Source organism: Ostrinia furnacalis, unplaced genomic scaffold (assembly GCF_004193835.3).
Source record: "Ostrinia furnacalis isolate ACB-3 unplaced genomic scaffold, ASM419383v2 OfSCF1198, whole genome shotgun sequence".
In the NCBI taxonomy this organism is placed as follows: Eukaryota; Metazoa; Arthropoda; class Insecta; order Lepidoptera; family Crambidae; genus Ostrinia; species Ostrinia furnacalis.
Genome location: NW_021131437.1, coordinates 265,508 through 286,057, shown reverse-complemented (window position 1 = coordinate 286,057; position 20,550 = coordinate 265,508). Strand labels below are relative to the sequence as shown.

Here is a 20,550-nt window from a genome sequence, read left to right as displayed (position 1 = left end):
ACACTAAACTTTACCTGGGATTCTACACCTACAGAAGCAGCACAAATCGTTGCACTATTGCAAGAAGGGCTCAGCCAGCGGTTGTCGCCCGTCAGCGCCACATATGCCAGTCCTGGGTTTTGAAAATTTTAAGACGCTTTCGGGAGACTGGTGGCTTTATCCCGAGACCAAGATCTGAACAGCGCCGGTGCACATCGCAGAGGGATTACCGTTTTTTCATGTCAACCTCTCTATGAATTCGTCATTTGGCTGGTATCGACGTCCAGCAAGAGCTCAGAAATGTTCTCGGGATAGCTGTTAGCGAGTGGACAGTTCGTCTAAGCTATAAGCAATCGAATTTGACTCCAAAAAGGCCTGCTACAGGTTCAAGACGGCAGGTCACCGACAAGCACGCTTTCAATTTGCTCGTACCCATCTCGATGGGAAGGCGAGCAAGCCACCCCCATAAGCCACTGTTTCAGCGAACCAGCACTGTACAAATCGCTCCTCAGGCCGCCTATAGACCCGACCTCTTCGACTGCTGCACCGCAAACACAGTCTGTATTCATCGGAGAACAGAACTCGCCTCCATTACTCGCCTTCCCATCGAGATATGTACGAGCAAATTGAAAGCGTGCTTGTCGGCGACCTGCCGTCAGTTTCGAGCCTGTGGCAGGCCTTTTTGAAGTCAAATTCGATTGCTTATATCATAGACGAACTGTCCACTCGCTAACAGCTATCCCAAGAACATTTCTGAGCTCTTGCTGGACGTCGATACCAGTCAAATGACGATTTCGTAGAGAAGTTGACATGAAAAAACGGTCATCCCTCTGCGATGTGCACCGGCGCTGTTGAGATCTCGGTCTCGGGATAAAGCCACCAGTCTCCCGAAAGCGTCTTAAAACTTTCGAAACCCAGGACTGGTTTATGTGGCGCTGACGTGCGACAACCGCTGGCTGAGCCCTTCTTGCAATAGTGCAACGCTTTGCGCTGCTTCTGTAGGTGTAGAATCCCAGGTAAAGTGTCAAAAGAAGCGGGGATTTGTATAGATTAACGTGTGAAAGCAAAAATCCGAAAACACGTGCTTTTACATGGGGTAAATTGACCGCAACTCGCGACGTATCAAACAGTCAATACATGTCTTTTTCCTTACTTCTTCACATTAGACGGGATATCTTTTTAAATACCGGTGTGATTGAAATGAATTTGGTTGATACCAAATTTAAAGTTAATTAATTAATTTAAAGTTAAAAGTTTAATCTTTAAAATGGTGTCACTTATTTTGTTACTAACAAAATAGTACACAAGATCGCATGGAAACAACTTCATGTAAGTGATTCCATAGTTTTGCTCGCGAGTGTATTATAAGAATTCAACCAATCAGCACTTACGTGCAAGCTAACCAGTTGTGGATTTAAAATTGGGATCTAGTGTTCATAGTATTTTATTATGATAAGAAATTATCTGAAATGTAAAAAAAAATTACTACTGGTAGTACGGTACGAACCACGGGTAAAAAATATCTCCCGCAAATCATTAGCAACGCGCCGCTTGATGAAGCTCATGTTTGTACAAAATGACTAATTGTCCGGCACTCTATCGGCGCACAGTGAGGGAATATTTATTATGATGTGTTCCCCAACGCATGGATTAGCCAACTTGGTTCAATTTTATGACCAGCACGATCCCCAGATTTCACGCCACCTTGACTTGTATGGAGACAAGGAATTGGTGTAATTGAAAGTCAGAACCAGCTTGCCCAAGGAATTAATATAGATATTGCAAAAATGAAAGAATTGATTGCAGTAGAATTTCAACGCAGTAGAAATGTACTACTGGTAGTAAGACTGGTAGGCAATAAAATCCCCCGGAACCCTTGAGTCACGTGCCGCTTGATGAAGACCAGCTCATTATTTTACAAAATGATCCTATTATCCGGCACACTATTGGCGCACAGTGAGGGAGTGATTATCATGTGTTCCCCAACGCATGGATTAACCAACTTGGTTCAATTTTATGGTCAGCACGATCCACAGATTTAACACCACTTTTTGGTATGAGGTACCAATCAAAAGTCGGAACCAACTTGTCCAAAAAATTAATGTGGCATTTGCAAAAATGAAAAAGATATGCTATTGAACACTGCAAGCAGTGTTGTGACAGTAAATCTATGTGTCAGATCAAGATCTGACACATAGATTTACTGTCATGCTACAACCATCGCAACACCACAACTAATGTCGATGAAGGGAGGCATAGTAATATAAACAAAATTATAAGAAACTATCTAAAAACTCAGAGAAAAGTTACTACTGGAAGTGAGATTGGTAGTACCTACTTCGGGTAATAAACAATCTCCCGGAACTCTAAGCGATGCGCCGTTTGTTGATAACCAGCTCATGATTTTACAAATTGATTATAATTATCGGGCACATTATCGGTACACAGTGAGGCAATATTTATTTTATAATGATGTGTGGATTGGCGAGCTTGGTGCAATCTTATGATCAGCACCCCCAGATATTTTGACGCCACTTTACTTTATTAATAATTCAACTAAAAATTAATTGGTTTATAAAAGTGATTGACCTATTACACAATTAGATGAAGAGGCGAAAGAGAGTTGGATAGATAAAGGGAACAATATATTGATTCCCTTTGCTGAATTTAACAGTGTAAAGCATTGTCTTTATACCGCGCGGAATGAAAATGCTGGAGTTACTAAAATGACTTTTAAAACATTCCAGGAAGTACAAGTTCCATTGCAACACCGGAATTTAGTTTTGGCAGAATATTATTATGAAACGTATACCAGCTCATTTCGGTAAATTAAAATCACAGTTTCCAAAATGGAAACCACTAAAATACCACTGTGATTTTGAACTTGCAGTTACTTTATAAATTCCTTAATTAAAGTTTTTCCCGATACTAAAATAAAGGGATGTTATTATCACTGGAAACAAGCCATGTTACCATGGAATGATGGGTAAAAAGATATTTGGAATTAAAAAAGTAAACCTCAAGCCAGGGTTGTTTGTATCACTATGTGGCGTCATTGCCGTTATTACCAAGTGAAGGACTTTTGCAAGGGTGGGAATATATGAAATCCCGGTTGCGGCACTAAGAATCTTAAAATAAACAAAATTTTAAAATTAGCTAATAATAATAATAATACATGCTACGTTTTCCGCTGAAAAATGATATTGTAAAAATTCTCATTGTCTTTAGACAAAGGCACCGAACCAATAACGTATCGGAATCTTGGCTCAGCAAAATTAAATAAATAAAAAATGCACCAACATGCGTCTCCTGAACGTTTTGGTAAAATTATCAAAAGAATAATCAAGTTAGACACAGAACAAAAGTAGCAATTGTGTATAAGTTCCAAAAAGCCCACAGGTAGTAACTTGAATAAAATCAAGATTATTTACCCGATTATTCATATAAAAAACGATGAAGAAATTTCATCGTTAAAGTTAAGAGCGTGGCATCAGAGCCATTTTTCAGAGAAAAATCCAAACGATGAAAGGAGAAGAGATATTTAAATAATTGTTTAAGAAAATGTTTTCATTCTTTGAGTGATTAAAAACTTTTGGTTCCCATTAATAAATCCATTGTCAATACAGATTTTTATTACACATAACTTTTTCTTTTTTTTCTTTCTTAGATTTCCAATACATATCTAATGTAAAAACGCTATTTTATTGTTCCTAGCACAATATAATCCTTCGGCTCATTTGTGGTTGCTATTAATAAAGAGGATTTCATGTAAACCGCAGACTCCATGGTGACAACACTCGACTATTATGAAAACAAATATTATGATGCAGTCTTCAACAAAACAAAATGAAAAAACGCCGTAGGCAAATTAGCAACCTTGTGTCGTAAAGCGCAAGATAATATATTATTCGTATTATTGTGAAAATGTGAAACGTTACTGTTCATTTATAGTAACCTGTGAGGAGAAAAACATAAAACATGGCGTTATAGGAATAATTTATTTTACCATGTTGGTCTGTGAGATAAAAATATACTTACATTATTTGATAATTGGAATGGCCCGATTAGGGAAGTTAATTAATATGTATACTAAATTAGGACACTGAAGAATGAAAAGTTGTAAATAGTACCTACCTAGTTAGTTTTGTTTTCTTGTGTGATGTTTAACTATGAATGACGTGTGACTTCTGTTTGTCTCTTCCACCATTGGTATGATTACAGGGTTTAAAAGGCACACAAATTGTGTCTTAGTTTCTTCTGTTGTGAAAAAAAGTGCTCTGTCTGTACCTGCTATAAATATAAAGTTACTTGACAGACATCTCGTCCCAACTAATATAGATTGTTTGTGAACAGCAAGAACAGGGAGTGTGCTCCCGTAAGAATTTGAACCGTTTTGGGACCACAACGTAATAATTCAGGAGTAATTGGGAGGAGTTCGAACTTCGAAGTCTAGGTCGAAGTTTGATCAGAACGTTACTAGAACCAAGTCAAAATCAAAAATAGCTTTTCACAGACGGAACTCATTGATGCTGTTTAGTAAAATGAGATAAGCAGTTCAAAAATAACCCGATAAACTTGTGGACTTCACAATTTCGCACCTGTACCAGGAATTTGTGACGTAGGATCAGATCCAAGAAGCATCTGGCTTCGGCGTTTCAGAATACTAAAATTGGTGAATCTAAAAAGCATAGTCGTAAGTTTCTTTATCATCTACAATAAACTCGAGGTCACACAACACAACCCTGGTTGTACCATACCATTAAAGCCGCCAAGTCAAGAGCGTATGACTTAAGATATGACTCAATCATACAGACAAAGTCGCACCGTCTGACCATTGGGTTGATTCAAGCCTGCAATGTTTAAACAAACTTGACACTACTACACTATGATTCACACAAGTTTTATCTAATCTAAGGGACGATCTCATATGGGAGTGATGAAAACATCCGAGTAGAGAGTCCAACTTTGCCCAATGAGAGTAGGCGGTTTATTGGCTATAAATATCTGATACCAGTTCTTCATCACGTAGGCTCATCGATTCAATGCCATGCAACAAAGAAATATCGGTACGTCACTTTATAGTTGGTGCGCTCTTTGTTTATAGTCGTGGAACTAATAATTAGAGAGCGGATTATAAGCATTTGCATATTCGCAAGCATTTGCATAGCCCATACATATTTTGCGATCACTGCATATTTCATCTAAAATCAAGTGATGATATTTTCGCCATATTAAACCTAGCTTGTGCCAGTGACTTCGCTTGTCTAGATTTCGCTTGCTTGGATTTAGATCTGTTACTAAAAGATTATAACAAATCCAAAACATTAATTACCAAAACCATTCAGTGTTTTAAATAAATAATTAAAATGTGAAACCACTTTATGATTACTATTTATAATCCATAACCTGTGACCTACTTTACTTGTTGACGCAAATTCATCAAAATCAAAATATTTACATTAGATTGAATGCACACTTGAAGTTAATTAGCAATTACCTTTGTAAGTTGCTTAGTAACCAATTAAAAGCTCACCCTATGTAGCAATGAAAATTATAAGCTGTTTAATTACTAACTCACAATCTAAAACGAAATACTGAATTACCTATACTATCTACAATAGAGTAGAACTAAACGCCAAGGCGTAAAATTACCTAAGACCGGATAGTTAATTTTCTTCTCGCGCACAATGACAGAAGAACGAAATGTACCCTTGCATTTTATGTAGGTAGGACCTATGTTTATTTCGTCCAGGAATCGAACCCGGGACGCGGATAAAACCGGTACAGGTATGAACTACTAAACAGGTAATTGAACTTGTGTGGATCAATGGCCCTACAGGTCCTAATGTCAGACTTATCCTGTTTTGGTAGAAACGGTGCATGGCACCAAGCTATTGTTTTAACCCTTTATAGTGTACAACTTCTTGAAAATTTTCATTGCTGCCTATTAAATGCTTAATCTCATGGCCAGAAATGTTGCTTGATAGAGATAGCTTTAATCTAATACTAGCTGGACCAGTGAACTTTTTACCGCCTGACAGTCAAATATTAAAAATAAGCAAGTGAGCTCTCACTTGCGATCAAGGCGGAATTCCAAACTTTGTTCACATAAGGAATAATTTCGTTCGTTTCAGCCAAATGACACTGCTAAAACAAGGCATCTCCCAAAGAATAATTTACTCCATAATTTTTCCTTCCGTGATTTTTTGACAACTGATGTATTTGATTTGGTCGCGTCTGGGTGTGCTGGGATTCCAGTCTTTACTACTTAAAACTATTGGTCACTTAGAGGCAGAAAAATACACTTGCGAGCAAAAGTATGGAATCACTTACATGAAGTTGTTTCCACGCGATCTTGTGTACTAACCAATTTGTTAGTAACAAAAAAAGTAGCACCATTTTAAAGATTAAACTTTTAACTTTAAATTGATACCAAATTCATTTAAATCACACCAGTATTTAAAAAGATATCCCGGCTGATGTGAAAAAGTAAGTAAAAGGCATGTATCAACTGTTTGATACGTCGCGAGTTGCGGCCTATTTACCCCCCATAAAAGCAAGTGTTTTCGGATTTTTGCTTTCACACGTTGATCCATACACATCTCCGCTTTATCTGAGATTCTACACCTTCAGAAGCAGCATAAATCGTTGCACTATTGCAAGAAGGGCTCAGCCAGCGGGCTGTCGCACGTCAGCTCCACATAAGCCAGTCCTGGGTTTCGAAAGTTTTAAGACGCTTTCGGGATACCGGTGGCTTTATCCCGAGATCAAGTTCTGAACATTGCCGGTGCACATCGCAGAGGGAAAACCGTTTTTTCATGTCAACTTCTCTACGAAATCGTCATTTGACTGGTATCGACGTCCAGCAAGAGCTCAGAAATGTTCGTAGGATAGCTGTTAGCAAGTGGACAGTTCGTCTAAGATATAAACAATAGAATTTGACTCCAAAAAGGCCTGCCACAGGCTTGAAACTGACGGCAGGTCACCGATAAGCACGCTTTCAATTTGCTCCTACACATCTCGATGGGAAGTCGAGCAAGCCACCCCCATAAGCCAATGTTTTAGCGAACCAGCACTGCACAAATCGCTCCACAGGCCATCTATAGACCCGACCTCTTCGACTGCTGCACTGCAAAAACAGTCTGCATTCATCGGAGAACAAAACTCGCCTCCATTACTCGCTTTCCGAGTGCGAGCAAATTGAAAGCGTGCTTATCGGTGACCTGCCGTCAGTTTCCAGCCTGTGGCAGGCCTATTTGGAGTCAAATTTTATTGCTCATATCTTAGACGAACTGTCCACTCGCTAACAGCTATCCTACGAACATTTCTGAGCTCTTGCTGGACGTCGATACCAGTCAAATGACGATTTCATAGAGAGGTTGACATGAAAAAACGGTCATCCCTCTGCGATGTGCACCGGCGCTGTTCAGAACTTGGTCTCGGGATAAAGCCACCAGTCTCCCAAAAGCATCTTAAAACTTTCGAAACCCAGGACTGGCTTATGTGGAGCTGACGTGCGACAGCCCGCTGGCTGAGCCCTTCTTGCAACAGTGCAACGATTTGTGCTGCATCTGCAGGTGTAGAATCCCAGGTAAAGTGTCAAAAGAAGCCGAGATGTGTATTGATCAACGTGTGAACGCAAAAATCCGAACACGTGCTTTTATAGGGGGTAAATAGGCCGCAACTCGCGACGTATCAAACAGTTGGTACATGTCTTTTTTCTTACTCCTTCACATCAGCCGGGATATCTTTTTAAATACCGGTGTGATTTAAATGAATTTGGTATCAATTTAAAGTTAAAAGTTGAATCTTTAAAATGGTGCTACTTTTTTTGTTACTAACAAATTCGTTAGTACACAAGATCGCGTGGAAACAACTTCATGTAAGTGATTCCATACTTTTGCTCGCGAGTGTAGCTTCTGGAAATATTTTTAATAAAGCCCTCAAAGTTTTCAGTACAACTGTCAAAGCTTTTGCGTTCGCAATCGCGTAGTTATTGGATTTACATGTTATTTTATTTGACTAACAGAAACCCGTCGTTCAAAGAGTTCGTAGAATTAATATGTCCTGTGGTCGTTTGATCCGATTGGGTCGACACAGATTTCATACGCACCAAAAAATCTACTTTTAATTCTATCACAACCTGACAGCAAAGCGCATACCGATAGTTTTTGATCGAACTGAACATTCCATTATAATAGTGAACCAATTTTTTCATGACAACTATCCTAAAATTAGCAATAGAAAAAAGTACCCAATGAAAAAGTTTTGAACCTTAATCCATTTGCGCAATGTTTAAAATACTATGGCAGTAATTCAACAACCAACAGATCAAGGCAAGGGTTAAATCAACATTTAGTTCCGCGAAAGTGAATAATAATATAATCGGCGGACAGTCTAGTTTATATATTTTTTAATGTCTTTTTTTATAATTTATAAATTGTATTAGAAAAATTACAGTGTAAAAAAATTTAAAAACTAAAGGATGATGGGCATATTGGGCGTTAAACCAACAGAAACAAAAAGTATACTAAATTAAAGCTTAATACTAGTACTTTCATAGTATAACAACAACCCTGAAATACGCGGGGATACGGAGATAGAGGTCGTTGAATATGCAAAGTTTCCATAGTATTTCACATCACATTAGGGTAATAAAAATAGTATTAGGTCAGGAACAGAGAAAAAATAAGTAATGTCACATAACACTGGGGAACAGTCATTTTGCGGCATGGTAGTTTAGAGTCAATTCTGTATGCGACTAGTGTGCTGAATACTAGAAAAATATTAGATTTGTCAAATTGACTCTAGATCTTGAGATAAATACTATTAACTGTTTATATGAAAAAAACCAAAATAAAAATACCAATCTGTATAAAAAAAATATTTACACTAAGATCCTATTTAAGAACGATATAAAAATTAAAAATACAGTGTGAGTCACGTTAAAGTGTACATATGAAAATAGATGAAACTAGACCTATTTTTATCGACAAAAAAGAGGTCAAAAAATTTTTGAGATTTTTTTTAAATTTTTTATCGAATTTTTTTTCTTCCAATTACTTATTGTAAAGAAAACGTAATAACTTTTAAACTAAGCGGTATATCCTGATAAAATAAAAACAGTAATAATGCCAAATAACAGGCAATACTAAAAAAATACATAAAATACACAAAAAATGCCAACAAATAATAAAAAATGATACTTTTTGAAGAAAATCTGCTTAAAAATTCGTGTTTTTTTGGTTATTTGATAAATTTCTCCAAAAAATGCCCCTATAACTGGTGGTTTTTATTATTTTGTATTATTCTCTATCGTATTACCTTCGTAAAACCAAAAATCGCATGTCTCTATTCCTATCACAACATTTGCTATGATCGTTTGAACAAAGGCCTGCCACAACATTATTATCCGCTACAGGTAGAGACAATTTTAATTTTAACTAAAATGCTTATTTTACTTCGAAATCTTTTAATTAAAATATTCTAAGAAAATTAATTTTGTTAAATGATTAGGTATATTTTTTGATATAAAATCTACAAATTATTATTGAATACTTACAAAATTATGAGATCTTTCTAAAACAAAATTAAAACACTACACCTGCCGCAGATTTCTTTGTAAACAATGTTTTTTTGTTTTTCCTTCAGGTGCTAAAATCACCAGGCTATTGTGTGCGCATACTCTGGAGTATTCCACATACAACTGGTCGTCGGAGAAGCATAGATTTCCTTTAAGTCTACTCCCGCTACCATATGGAACTCCTCAAAAACTCGTGAGGGCGCCAACACTTGCTTTTGAATCGAAAATTAGTATGAGCAGCTGCGCACGTGGTTGCCCGTTGCAGGCTCTATGCAACCACACTGTTTTAAACCGTGGTCCCTAAGCATGAGATGGGAAACTGCACTCTCTTGAATTCTCTTGAATTTGATGGTGTTAGGGGAATCCTAGGAATGAATACAGACTTTCCAATGGAATCTCCTCATCAATATTGCGAAATTGCGAGTTGAAATGCAATGTTACGTTTTCACTTGTTATTTTATTGTAATCTGACCTTGATTTTTCAAACACGTGTCAAAATAAAAAAAATAATTTAAATCAAAAGTACTAAGGAATATTTCATTGATATCAACTCAGAAACAAGCACAGATCACAGAAACTAAAGGGAAATGTGACAAGGGACAAATTGGAACATATTGCTTGTGAAAGCAATGATGACAGTAGCGACGTCATTATGTAAACAGTTTATATTGCTTGCATAGTACTATAGTCTTTTTCACGTAAGATGATCCGTATGACCAGTGGCGGATTTACCAATAGGCCAAGTAGGCCAGTGCCTAGGGCGGCAGATTTAGAGGGGCGGCAAATTTAGCAAATTTTTTTTATAGGAAAAAAAATTTTAATTATACGTATACACAATCCATATATAAATAAACGATTAATAAACGCACTGTAATATATACTTAGGTTCTTATGTGATCATGAATTTTAAAATATTCCAATAGCGTTTCAATAAAAATAAAATAAAAAACTCGTAACACAGGATCTTCGGAGCCTAGCACGAGCACCATCTCTCCAAAACTTCGTGTTATTGTTTTATAGGGTAGCCCAGATGAAAATTCACTTTTGAAAATTCAAGGAAACGAAAACATTTTTGTAGAACTTTAGCTATTGCAATTTAAAGGAAATTAAGTGCAATTTATTTTAAAATTTACTATCTTTTATAAATTTTATCGTACATGTGATTCCCTTGACGTTTACAACACTCGGTCAACATACATCAAAATTTTGGAAAACTTTCGTAAGCGCTCCTGCGCACGACGCCGCTACCGCGCCGATGCCGCGCCGTCGCCGCGCGCGAAATTATGCTTTGACGGCGCGGCGGCGGTTTTACTCGGTGCGTATGAACAGTGTAGCGGCGCGGTGAAGGCGCGGCGGCGGCGCGGTGGCGGCGTCGTGTGCAGGAGCCCTNAACGACGGGTTTTAAAGAACTTAGACCCAGTCGTTTGGACAATTTCCACGAACCTGTCATTGTATTTGTCCACATTTTCGCAGTCTCCTAGGCATTCGAAACGATTTTGCAACTCGAGCTGAAAGCTTTCGGGGTTTTGGAGTTGGATGGGCGCTGGGCGGAGCGTAGACTTCATCAGTCGACATCTCTCGAGCTTGGGTCTGATATTCAATGTGCCTCTTACCATTCGGTGATCGCTTCCTGTTTTGACCGAATTGATCACAGAGACATCATTGAATATATGCTTCTTCGTCGACAAGATGAAGTCTATCTCATTTTTTGTAGCGCCATTGGGATGCAGCCATGTCCACTTTCGCTGTTTTGGCTTTCTGAAGAAGGAGTTCATCATAAAGAGGCCCTCCCTCTCCATAAAGCCAGCCAGCAGTTGGCCACGTGCGTTCCTCTCTCCGTACCCAAATTGCCCCACTTTCGGCTCATTATCGCTTCGTTTACCTAGCTTCGCGTTGAAGTCCCCCATCACAACGGTAAAATGGGACCGGGAGCCATGTATGGCTCTGGAAATATCCTCATACATGGTCTCCACTTCGTCGTCGGGGTGTTCCGTGGTCGGTGCGTATACCTGTATGACCTTCAGCGAATACCGTTTGGTGATTCTGAGTATCAGGTACACTACCCTCGCCGAAACACTCTCGATCTGGACCACGTTGTTGACAAGGGACTTGTGGACGATAAACCCGACACCACCCTGGGACTGCTGGTCGCCCTCCCGGAAATAGAGCAGGTTTCCGGATTTAAGAATTATGGTGTCCTCCCCCTCTCTTCGGACTTCACATAATCCCACGATATCCCACCGTAACCTGCTCAACTCTTCCTCGAGTTCCATTAGCTTCACGTCTGTACGCAGTGTGCGAGCGTTATAGGTTGCCAGGGCCAGAGGTCGTCGGTGTTGGTAGCCTGGCATCCCCCGGGGATTCTTCGCACCCCTTGCCCCACCGTTACCGTGACCGCTACCGTGGTCCGGGATAGTGGGGCCGCCGGGGACTAGGGGCCGTTTTTTTGTTTGTGCTACCATTTGGAGGGTTTTGCCCTAATCGCCACGCTTGGCAGGCGGGTTGGCGATCGCAGTTTTTTACTTGGTTTCGCACGCAGACGCTGCTGCCCGTCCGGTGCTACAGGAGTTTGTCGCCTCTTACGACACGCCTCCTGTTGGCGGTGGGGAAAAGTATTCTTTTACGGCCGTCCCCACACGGCACCACTTTCAAGGTCTAGTAGCTGATTACTAAATTGTTGTAACCACAACTACACTAATACATGAGTAGAAAATAAAACTTGTGGGATATAATCAAATTAATATAAGTTTAGGGAGGGTCGTTTAATTTTTTTCATTGATTTCTTGCGTCTCGTTTATCTCAAGAACCAGAGTCAATCCAAAGAAAGTAAATGCACACCATTTATGTCTAATACATGTGTTTACAAAATCCATTAACAAAATAGATGCCGCAGATTTTTTTATTTTTTTTGTTCCGCAGTGTAATCAAAGCTAAACATAACAGGTCTTTTTAATAGGTATTGAAAACTGCTCAATTTAAAGATTGGGATGATAATTTAACAGAAAAATAAAAATAAATTAATTAATGTCTTTTTTTCCATTAAAAGAACTTTATTTTTGATGGTTTTGAATTCGATGATGATCATTCGGTTCGATGACATCTACTACTACTAATTTACTATTATTAAGCAGAGCTACATACAATACTACACGCGGCCGCTTTCATTGTGGTTTGCATACCAAATAAAGAGCGCGGCGTGTCTCGGACATGCCGATACGCCACGATAATATGTAGTCTAAATTCTATACAAATCAAGCAAGTCCATAAATGTAGAAAAGTGTTTTAACAAAATAAATCTTATGACTACTTCAAATGGGGCTCGAATACACGACCTTTCTTATTTCAGTTGCGAAACTTCTCTACCACTACACAAAAATCTACCCTGGAAATAACTATTACTCTGTTAAAATCAAGTCTGTCGGCGTCTCGGCGATTTACTCTGTGACCTAAGAACCGGGTAACGTAATTATTATTATGCGACTATAGCTCAGTGATGAGAGCAGGCGACAAGCGTTTGTGGGTTTGAGTCCCATCTAAGGCAGTGGATTCTTTGTCTTTCGAAATATATTTTGTGCCAATAAAGAATCAAGGGAGAGGCCTTTGTCCAGCTGTGGACATCATCATTCGGCTGAAACGAACGAAAATGTTTTTTTTCTTCATGAGAAATCATATTCTAATTTTTTTTGGCTTACATAAAAGATTTGCGCATGTATGTACTTACGATAACCAACCTAAGTAGTCAATTTAAAATTCATTTAAAAACGCGAAGGTGGACTCTTAGAATGTTAAAATATCTTAATACATTGCGATAGAATTGAATAAAAATTGGCCTAGTGCGTGTCGTGTCACGCGCAGTGTAGGGTTCCGTAGTTGTCCGTCGTTAACACAATATATTTCAGAAGCAAGCAATTACTTCATCTAAAGTCACTTTTAATATTTTCTTCTAAATAATTTTCATAAGACATTTTATAATACATGAGTTAAATGACTATTAAACTTAAACTAACTGATGTATCTTAATCGTTATAGTTTTCCTTGAAAGTTCATGAAAAGCAGTATCATTACGAATTTTTCCAGATTTTTCAAGCCAACAGTTTAGTTTTTAGAGGGGGGAACGCCCTACTCGAACAAAAATTGGCACTTTAAACTTTAATAACTTGCAAACAGATCCCTAAATGGAAAAATAGTCTTAAAACCCTTGAGCCATTTTAAAAGATTTATCCAACGATACCCCCACACGATGGAGTAGAAGATAAAAAAAAAATTCATCCCCACTTTACAAGGTGGGAGGAAATTTTCTCTAGTTTTAGTTTCTCTAATTCTCTATTTGCTAGTAACAATAACAATGTTAAGTAAGTACACAAGGTTATAATTGAGGTAAGTGTCAATGGTATGAAATGTGGTTGAAATTCGTAAAGAGCACATCGAAATCTAATTTAAATATGTATGGTCCCTACCAATTTTCATTATCCCCGGAAAACATTCGAGGTAAAACTACTAAATAACTGGTCTACTTGGATATTCCTACATACTCGCAAATAGCATTGAGTATGTAGATAAAATTAGGTCATTCACCACAATTTATGATACAAATTGCATCATCATGCCGAAAACAATAGTTATTCAACTAATATTGTATTTGAAATTTTGTATTTGTTAACCATTATAATAATTTATGAACTAAAATATTTTAAAAGCTGGCAATGTACAGAAATGCTTTATTTAATATTTAATAATGACCTTGAATTTTTTGCATGTACTACCCAAAATGAAAAAATGTGTACTTTTGGGTTTTTAAGAAGGAATTATGCACTGTAGGCATTTTGAGACGGAATTGGGTGTGACGAGTAAATAGCGATATCATACTATTGAATCATTTTTCAACTGCTGTGGTTGTAATCTTTGTTTATTTAATAATAAGGCTCGTTTTATCAAATCAGAAATTCGGATTTACGCCGTTGTAATCACCAAGCGCCAAAGTGATAAGCGCAGGAGAGGTCATGGAACTTTGCAGGGCTGAGGCTCCGTGAGAGCAAAATGTATTACATTACTCTTTTTAAAACATATTTGCATAAAACATTTATGTATAGAAACAATTGCAAAGCTGTCTGAAGCAACGTCAGTGAGTAAGTATGTTGGCCATATTAATTTGGTGTACGTTTTTTGGTTTGTTAGTGAGTCGAATTTCGTGTTTATAGGTGAACAAAGCGCATTCCTCGCGTAGGCCGCGATGCAAGTCGGAGCCGCGAGCCGCTGCGTGCGGTTTGACGTTTGGACGAAAACTTGTGGAGGACCGGAGGCGCTCGCTCGCAGGCATCATTCGCGGTCCGACTGGGGCGTCGCGCGGTCGCAGCTACTGCTCCTGCCGGCCTCCAATTGAAACTTTTCAACATTCGAGTTTCACCGTCGAGCCACGATGAGGCCCAGAGGGGTCCCCGTGGCGGTGCTTCTGCTCATCTCCGCCTCCCTGGTAGTCCAGGTAAGTCCTTCCAGAGATTTCGCCGAAAGCCGGCCGACTCGCTCACCGCGCCGACTGAAACATTCTTTTGCAAAACTTTTTGCAGTTCTTAGCGACGAGTTTCGGTTGTTTTTTTAAATCCCAATAAGCTGACAAAGTTTTAACGCTAAAATATTTTTGGAGAGCAATATATTGAGTTCATTGTTACTGACGGTGGCAGTTTGTGCAACAACTGAAAATATTTTAATTTTACGACTTTCGGGCACCGTTTTGTGTCAAATAATTAATTTTTTAACCTTATTTTCATATAATAGGATTGCAATTCTGACTGTGCTAGCTTTGCTTAAATTTCGAAACGGTTTTCAATGGTGCCGGTGATTTTTAAAGTTGTCTGATAGTTTTGCGATGCGATGAATGTTATTTGAAGTTGCCAAAGAAATGTGCTTGCTGTCCGGCAAAGTGATTAAGTCTAGCAATAGCTTAGATGGTGTTAACTTCATTAACATTAATAAATTCGAATCGAAGAGGATTTCTGAAATAGACAGTTTAAGATACCTACTTAAGTTTGTGAAATTTTTGAGAGTGCAGAGACATTAACTTCAGCTAGTTCAGTCCAGTTATAACTTGAATTTATTAAAATTAAAAAGTAATATCGGCTATTATTATTTTGCTCTTACTTTCAATAGATCTAGTTCTCAGTGCCTTTTATTTATTTTAGACGACGCCCGAGATATCTGAGCGTTGTGAAGAATCTGTAACAATTTAAAAAATAGGCTGAATATAAATATTCAATGATAGTAAGTTTAAGTTAGAAAGAGCTGCCAAAAAACGTAGCATAAAAATGACGTAATGTAGTATTAGGGTGAATTTCAACAAGTGTATATTTTTGCCTAATTTTGGTGGAAATTGTTATTTGTGTATTTTTATTCTTTAATTATAGATCAAATTTATTGGAAACTTATACTGTTTCTAAAATGATTAAGACATTAAATTTTGTCCAGTAGTTTTTTAGATTTTCCTTACACCAAAATTAAGAGAACACCAAAATTTATATTAAAGCACCAAAATTAGAAAATATGCTGTCAGTCGGTCATATCTTAGTGCCAAGCTCAAGAAATGGTTTTAAATTTACCAGCACCGACTCCAAAAATATTAATCATGGTATATTGTCCTAATAAATAAATAACGACGTACTTATTTTCTACTTAAGTGATTGTTGGCGTCGGTTTTAATTTTTTTGTTAAAATTATTTTTTTTCATGCTTTTTAGTTGATTAGTCCTTGTTATTGTCACTGAAGAGGGACAGTACCTATGTTTAATGTGATTAAGACTATAATTTTCCATTTTGTAATGGAAAATTATAGTCTTAATCACAATCCAAGTGTAAATAATCTTCCTAGCAAAATACAGGCTCCCTACTTTAAATATCGGCAACTAAAAAGTATCAATGTATCATGTGTCAATGTATGTATCAACAAATGAGTATTGAGTATCATCTAACTCCTAACTTATGTTGTTTGACCTTTCATCATCAGCTCATCTTAAATACCTGAAATAATACAACTGTATGTACATACCTACCTAAAATATTTAAAGAATTATCCTCCAACTCCTAAGCGTTAAGGAGTTTTACCTTCCATCATCACCTCATCAACATTAGATGATGACTACTTGAATAACTTTAGAAAACGTATTGCATTCCTACAAAATTTGAGGTTTACTCTCGATTTCCCTAGGATCCCATCATCAGATCCTGACTTGGTGACAATGGGACCACCACATAAGTGTACCCTATAGAACAAAAAAAGAATTTTGAAAATCGGTTCACAATTGACGGAGTTAAGTCGGTTAAAAATGCTTTGGTGCACCACCAAAAACACCAAAATTGACTCACCAAAATTAGATTCTCGTTGAAAAAGCTAAATTATATGAAATCTGTTTTAAATATAACAATAACATTTTAACACATGGTATGAAAACAGTTCCTTTACATTATACGAGGAATTCAACTAAAAAGAATAGCTTAGAAATCTTATACAAAAAGACACCAAAATTGCAGAATTGTTGTCCGTTTAAAAAAAAACAACACATTTACGTTTTTGGCGGGAAGACGCAGAGGTCTTGCACCCGTCTGCCGTCACTGCTCGCGGGGGCGGTACTAAACCTAACGAATGATGGGAGTGTTTAAATCCTGTTTGATCTTTAAAGAAACTGACGAGCTATTTCATTATTGACACCAAAATCATAAATTTTTCGCGGACAAAACTTAAGGACGTGACTTAATCACAGTTATTTGGGAAACTTGCTTAATTTGGTAATCTTAGATAATAGATAGATTGTATAATCCAAAAATATACTTTTTCCCTAAGTTCTGTTTTGATCTTCAGCTAAAAAAATACATATTGTAAGAAATTAAGGATGTGGACACTGCACCAAAATTAGAAACGCTTAGTTCAATTATTTTTTGTCGAATTTGTAAAAGAAAATACTCATTAATAATGTCGTCCTCAAAAGGGAACCTCTGTATATTTTCGTGTAAAAAAAAATCAAAGTTCTATGTCATAAAAAACATATGATTTTCAGCTACGCCGCTCAAAAAATGTGTTTGGGAAATTGACCCATTACAGTATGTTTTCCTGTATTTACACCTAGCTTCAAGGTCGCAAAATTGTATGGTGCCATACAATAACTAACAGCATCTTTAAAAAAATAACTTTGTCAGTGACCATATAATTTAAATACAAGAAATGATTGTATTTAGGCTCTCTTTTATTCACTCTTTTATTCAACCCGTATTTTTTATTCTGAAAATCTCAATTAATGGGGCTAACATTTAAGAAAACTAATTTATTCGTACTTATATTTTTTACTTATGTGGTTTAAAAATAAATGTGTGCTATTTGAAGCTCAAAAAATTATAATTTCGCCCTAGTTTTCTGAGAAAACTCAGACAACATTTTAATAAACTTGAAACAATAATGATTTAAGATGTCCGAAATATTTAACCATTTTGTTGGATTACTGTATGTACGAGTAGTAACTAACAAAACACATGAGATTCTAACTTTTGTAAGTGAGAAATACGACCAAGAATACTTCATTTTCTTCGAAGTATCAACTTCATTAACTTCAGTTATAATATGCACAATATTGGAACTCTACAAAATAACTTTGCTTGTTAGGTGACATGATGAATAGAAATCAGTTACAAACCTGCGGAACTATGAAATACAGTGTTACAAGGGAAATAACCGTATTACTAGGAAATGTAATCTCTAAAATGTCAAAATGCCTATTACAGGCAAGATGTCGCGATCTAGTGATCCTAAAATAAACCTTTATCGAGATAACGGCATTTGCGCTTAGTAGTATAGTCTGAGTACGCAGTCAGAAATCTTAGCGGAACGATAGCTGCAAACAATTAGGTACAAAATCTAAGAGCCTATTCATACCGTAAACAGAGCAGGACCAAAACTGGTGTCTGCGAATCCTTTTTTGCATAATACGAGTATGAAAGTACACATCTAACCCTTATTTATCGAACGCTACATTGAAGCTTCATAATTTGAAGACGTAATAAATTAATAGTTTTTTTTTATTATAAAACACACAAATATCTCGCTCCTACGCCTAATTTGCCTCGGAGTCCACTCTATAAATTCAAAAGCAGGAAAATATCTTACAAATATGTACTTTAATCTGACCGCTCACGCTGTGTTACGTTGTACTAAGTAAGAGTACTAAGCTCCGCTAAAGCACGATACAGACATTCGCGATGACCGAGAAATATCTGTTTAGACGTCTGATTCCTATTATGGTCGTAAGATAAAATAATAAATAAAATACTAATAATAAAATCCGTACTCTTAAGTAAGATCTTCCTCGAAAATCGTTCAACGTTGAGTCCGATTCTATAAATACTGAGCAAGGATAAAAACATTGTTATTACATATTGATATTGTGCTGTGTACTATCCTTAAATAAATAAATAAATATTTTTAGGCGTAGGTTTCGAATGCAGGATGTTATTCAACTAATACCCGTTTTCACCATCAATCCCTAATTTTTAAGTGGCGCCCCTATGGTAACATATAACAGGAATTTTATTACCATAGGGGTCGCTTAAAAATTAGGGATTGATGGTGAAAACGGGCATAAGTCTTCTAGATTTAAGACCTATCCTACTCACATCCGCAGATGAAGCTTAAAATAAACTAATTCGTACAACTTAGAAAGACGAGCAAACAAAAAACCAAGAATCAGTTCAATCGAGTTAGTTTAATACAAAAAAATGCGGTTTACTTGATGGCGAGCATCTACAATGACATAATAAATATCAGTTAGTGCCCAAAAATAAGTCAGGGGCTAGCTTTTCATTTTAAACATTAATAAGAATTACTTACCTACAATTAATAATGCTAGAGATTTTTACAAAGCTCTATATTTCGTTAAAATGAAATTATAAGTTATCATCAAAGGATTTATTGAGCTCTTTTTGTATTTTATGTTATGTCATAGCACTCGAAAATTTGCGATACAAGCATTTGGTAATTTAATTATAAAAATAATACAAGAAATTTTAACAGAACTCTATATTTCGTCACAATGAAATTAACAGTAATCATCAAAGGATTTATTTAGCTATTTTTAAAGTATTTTACGTTTTATCACAACACTCGAAAATTTGCGATACAAGCAGTTGATGATTAAATTATTAATAGCCATGTTATGTAAGAAGAGCTCCGTAATAAGTTTTCCATGCAAAGTTAAAAATTATTTTATAACTGGATATAATTCCTGCCAGAGAGCGTAGGTGCTCTACGCAATTATTTTACCTGACAATAATTAGATGTGCAAAGTAAGTTACCTGGTGCATTTAAACACATTCCAATCCAATTAATGTTTAGCATATTTATAATGTTTATGACTAGTATGTAGACGATAGTTAGAACAAATTATATAGTAACCTCTTGGTAAATCGGCTCGACAGGGATGCCTATCTATGAAAATTGTAACTTTTATTATGTTTTTTCTTTGTTTCTTTGTAGAACGCAACTGTTTGATTACTAATTTAATAGACTGACCGCATCAAGCATTGCAAACAAACCTCAGTGGTTTATGCCAATGCATTTAATTGTAATATGTTTAAGAACTTCCTTTGTAAAATGATAATAAATGAAAAAAAAAAAGTTATATATAGTTAAATAGACAAATAATAAGGCTATAAAAACGGTATAGTTGACCATTTACCACGACCATTTATTACGATATAACGAATCTAATAATATGCAAAATCTTAGAGCGATAATGTTTCTATGATCACATCTTGACCTACGGTAAGGCGTAGACATAACAGAATAACTTGGCGAGTTGTTCACCGTTAGCCTCTCAACTCAATCACTTCTCAGAATTCACATAATTCCGTAATCGTGAAAATTTGAGCTATTTTATCCGTTTTTCTTTTGCTTTTTACCATTTTCAATTTCGTGCACATAATAACTTTCATAAAATCTCTCTTGCATATTATTGC

The 20,550-nt window shown here is 36.6% G+C and overlaps 1 protein-coding gene and 1 pseudogene across 1 annotated transcript in view; one reads left to right on the top strand and one right to left on the bottom strand.

Moving 5' to 3' along the window:
• Positions 1–11,106: 11,106 nt before the first annotated feature.
• Positions 11,107–12,079, bottom strand: LOC114351813 (uncharacterized; annotated as a pseudogene).
• A 2,816-nt stretch (positions 12,080–14,895) lies between these two features.
• LOC114351805 (atrial natriuretic peptide-converting enzyme) overlaps positions 14,896–20,550 on the top strand; it is an 81,175-nt gene continuing 75,520 nt past the window's right edge. The window contains exon 1 of the mRNA XM_028303136.1: positions 14,896–15,041. Within this exon, the coding sequence (XP_028158937.1) occupies positions 14,979–15,041 (63 nt within the window). The 5' untranslated portion in view covers positions 14,896–14,978. The remainder of the gene's footprint in view (positions 15,042–20,550) is intronic.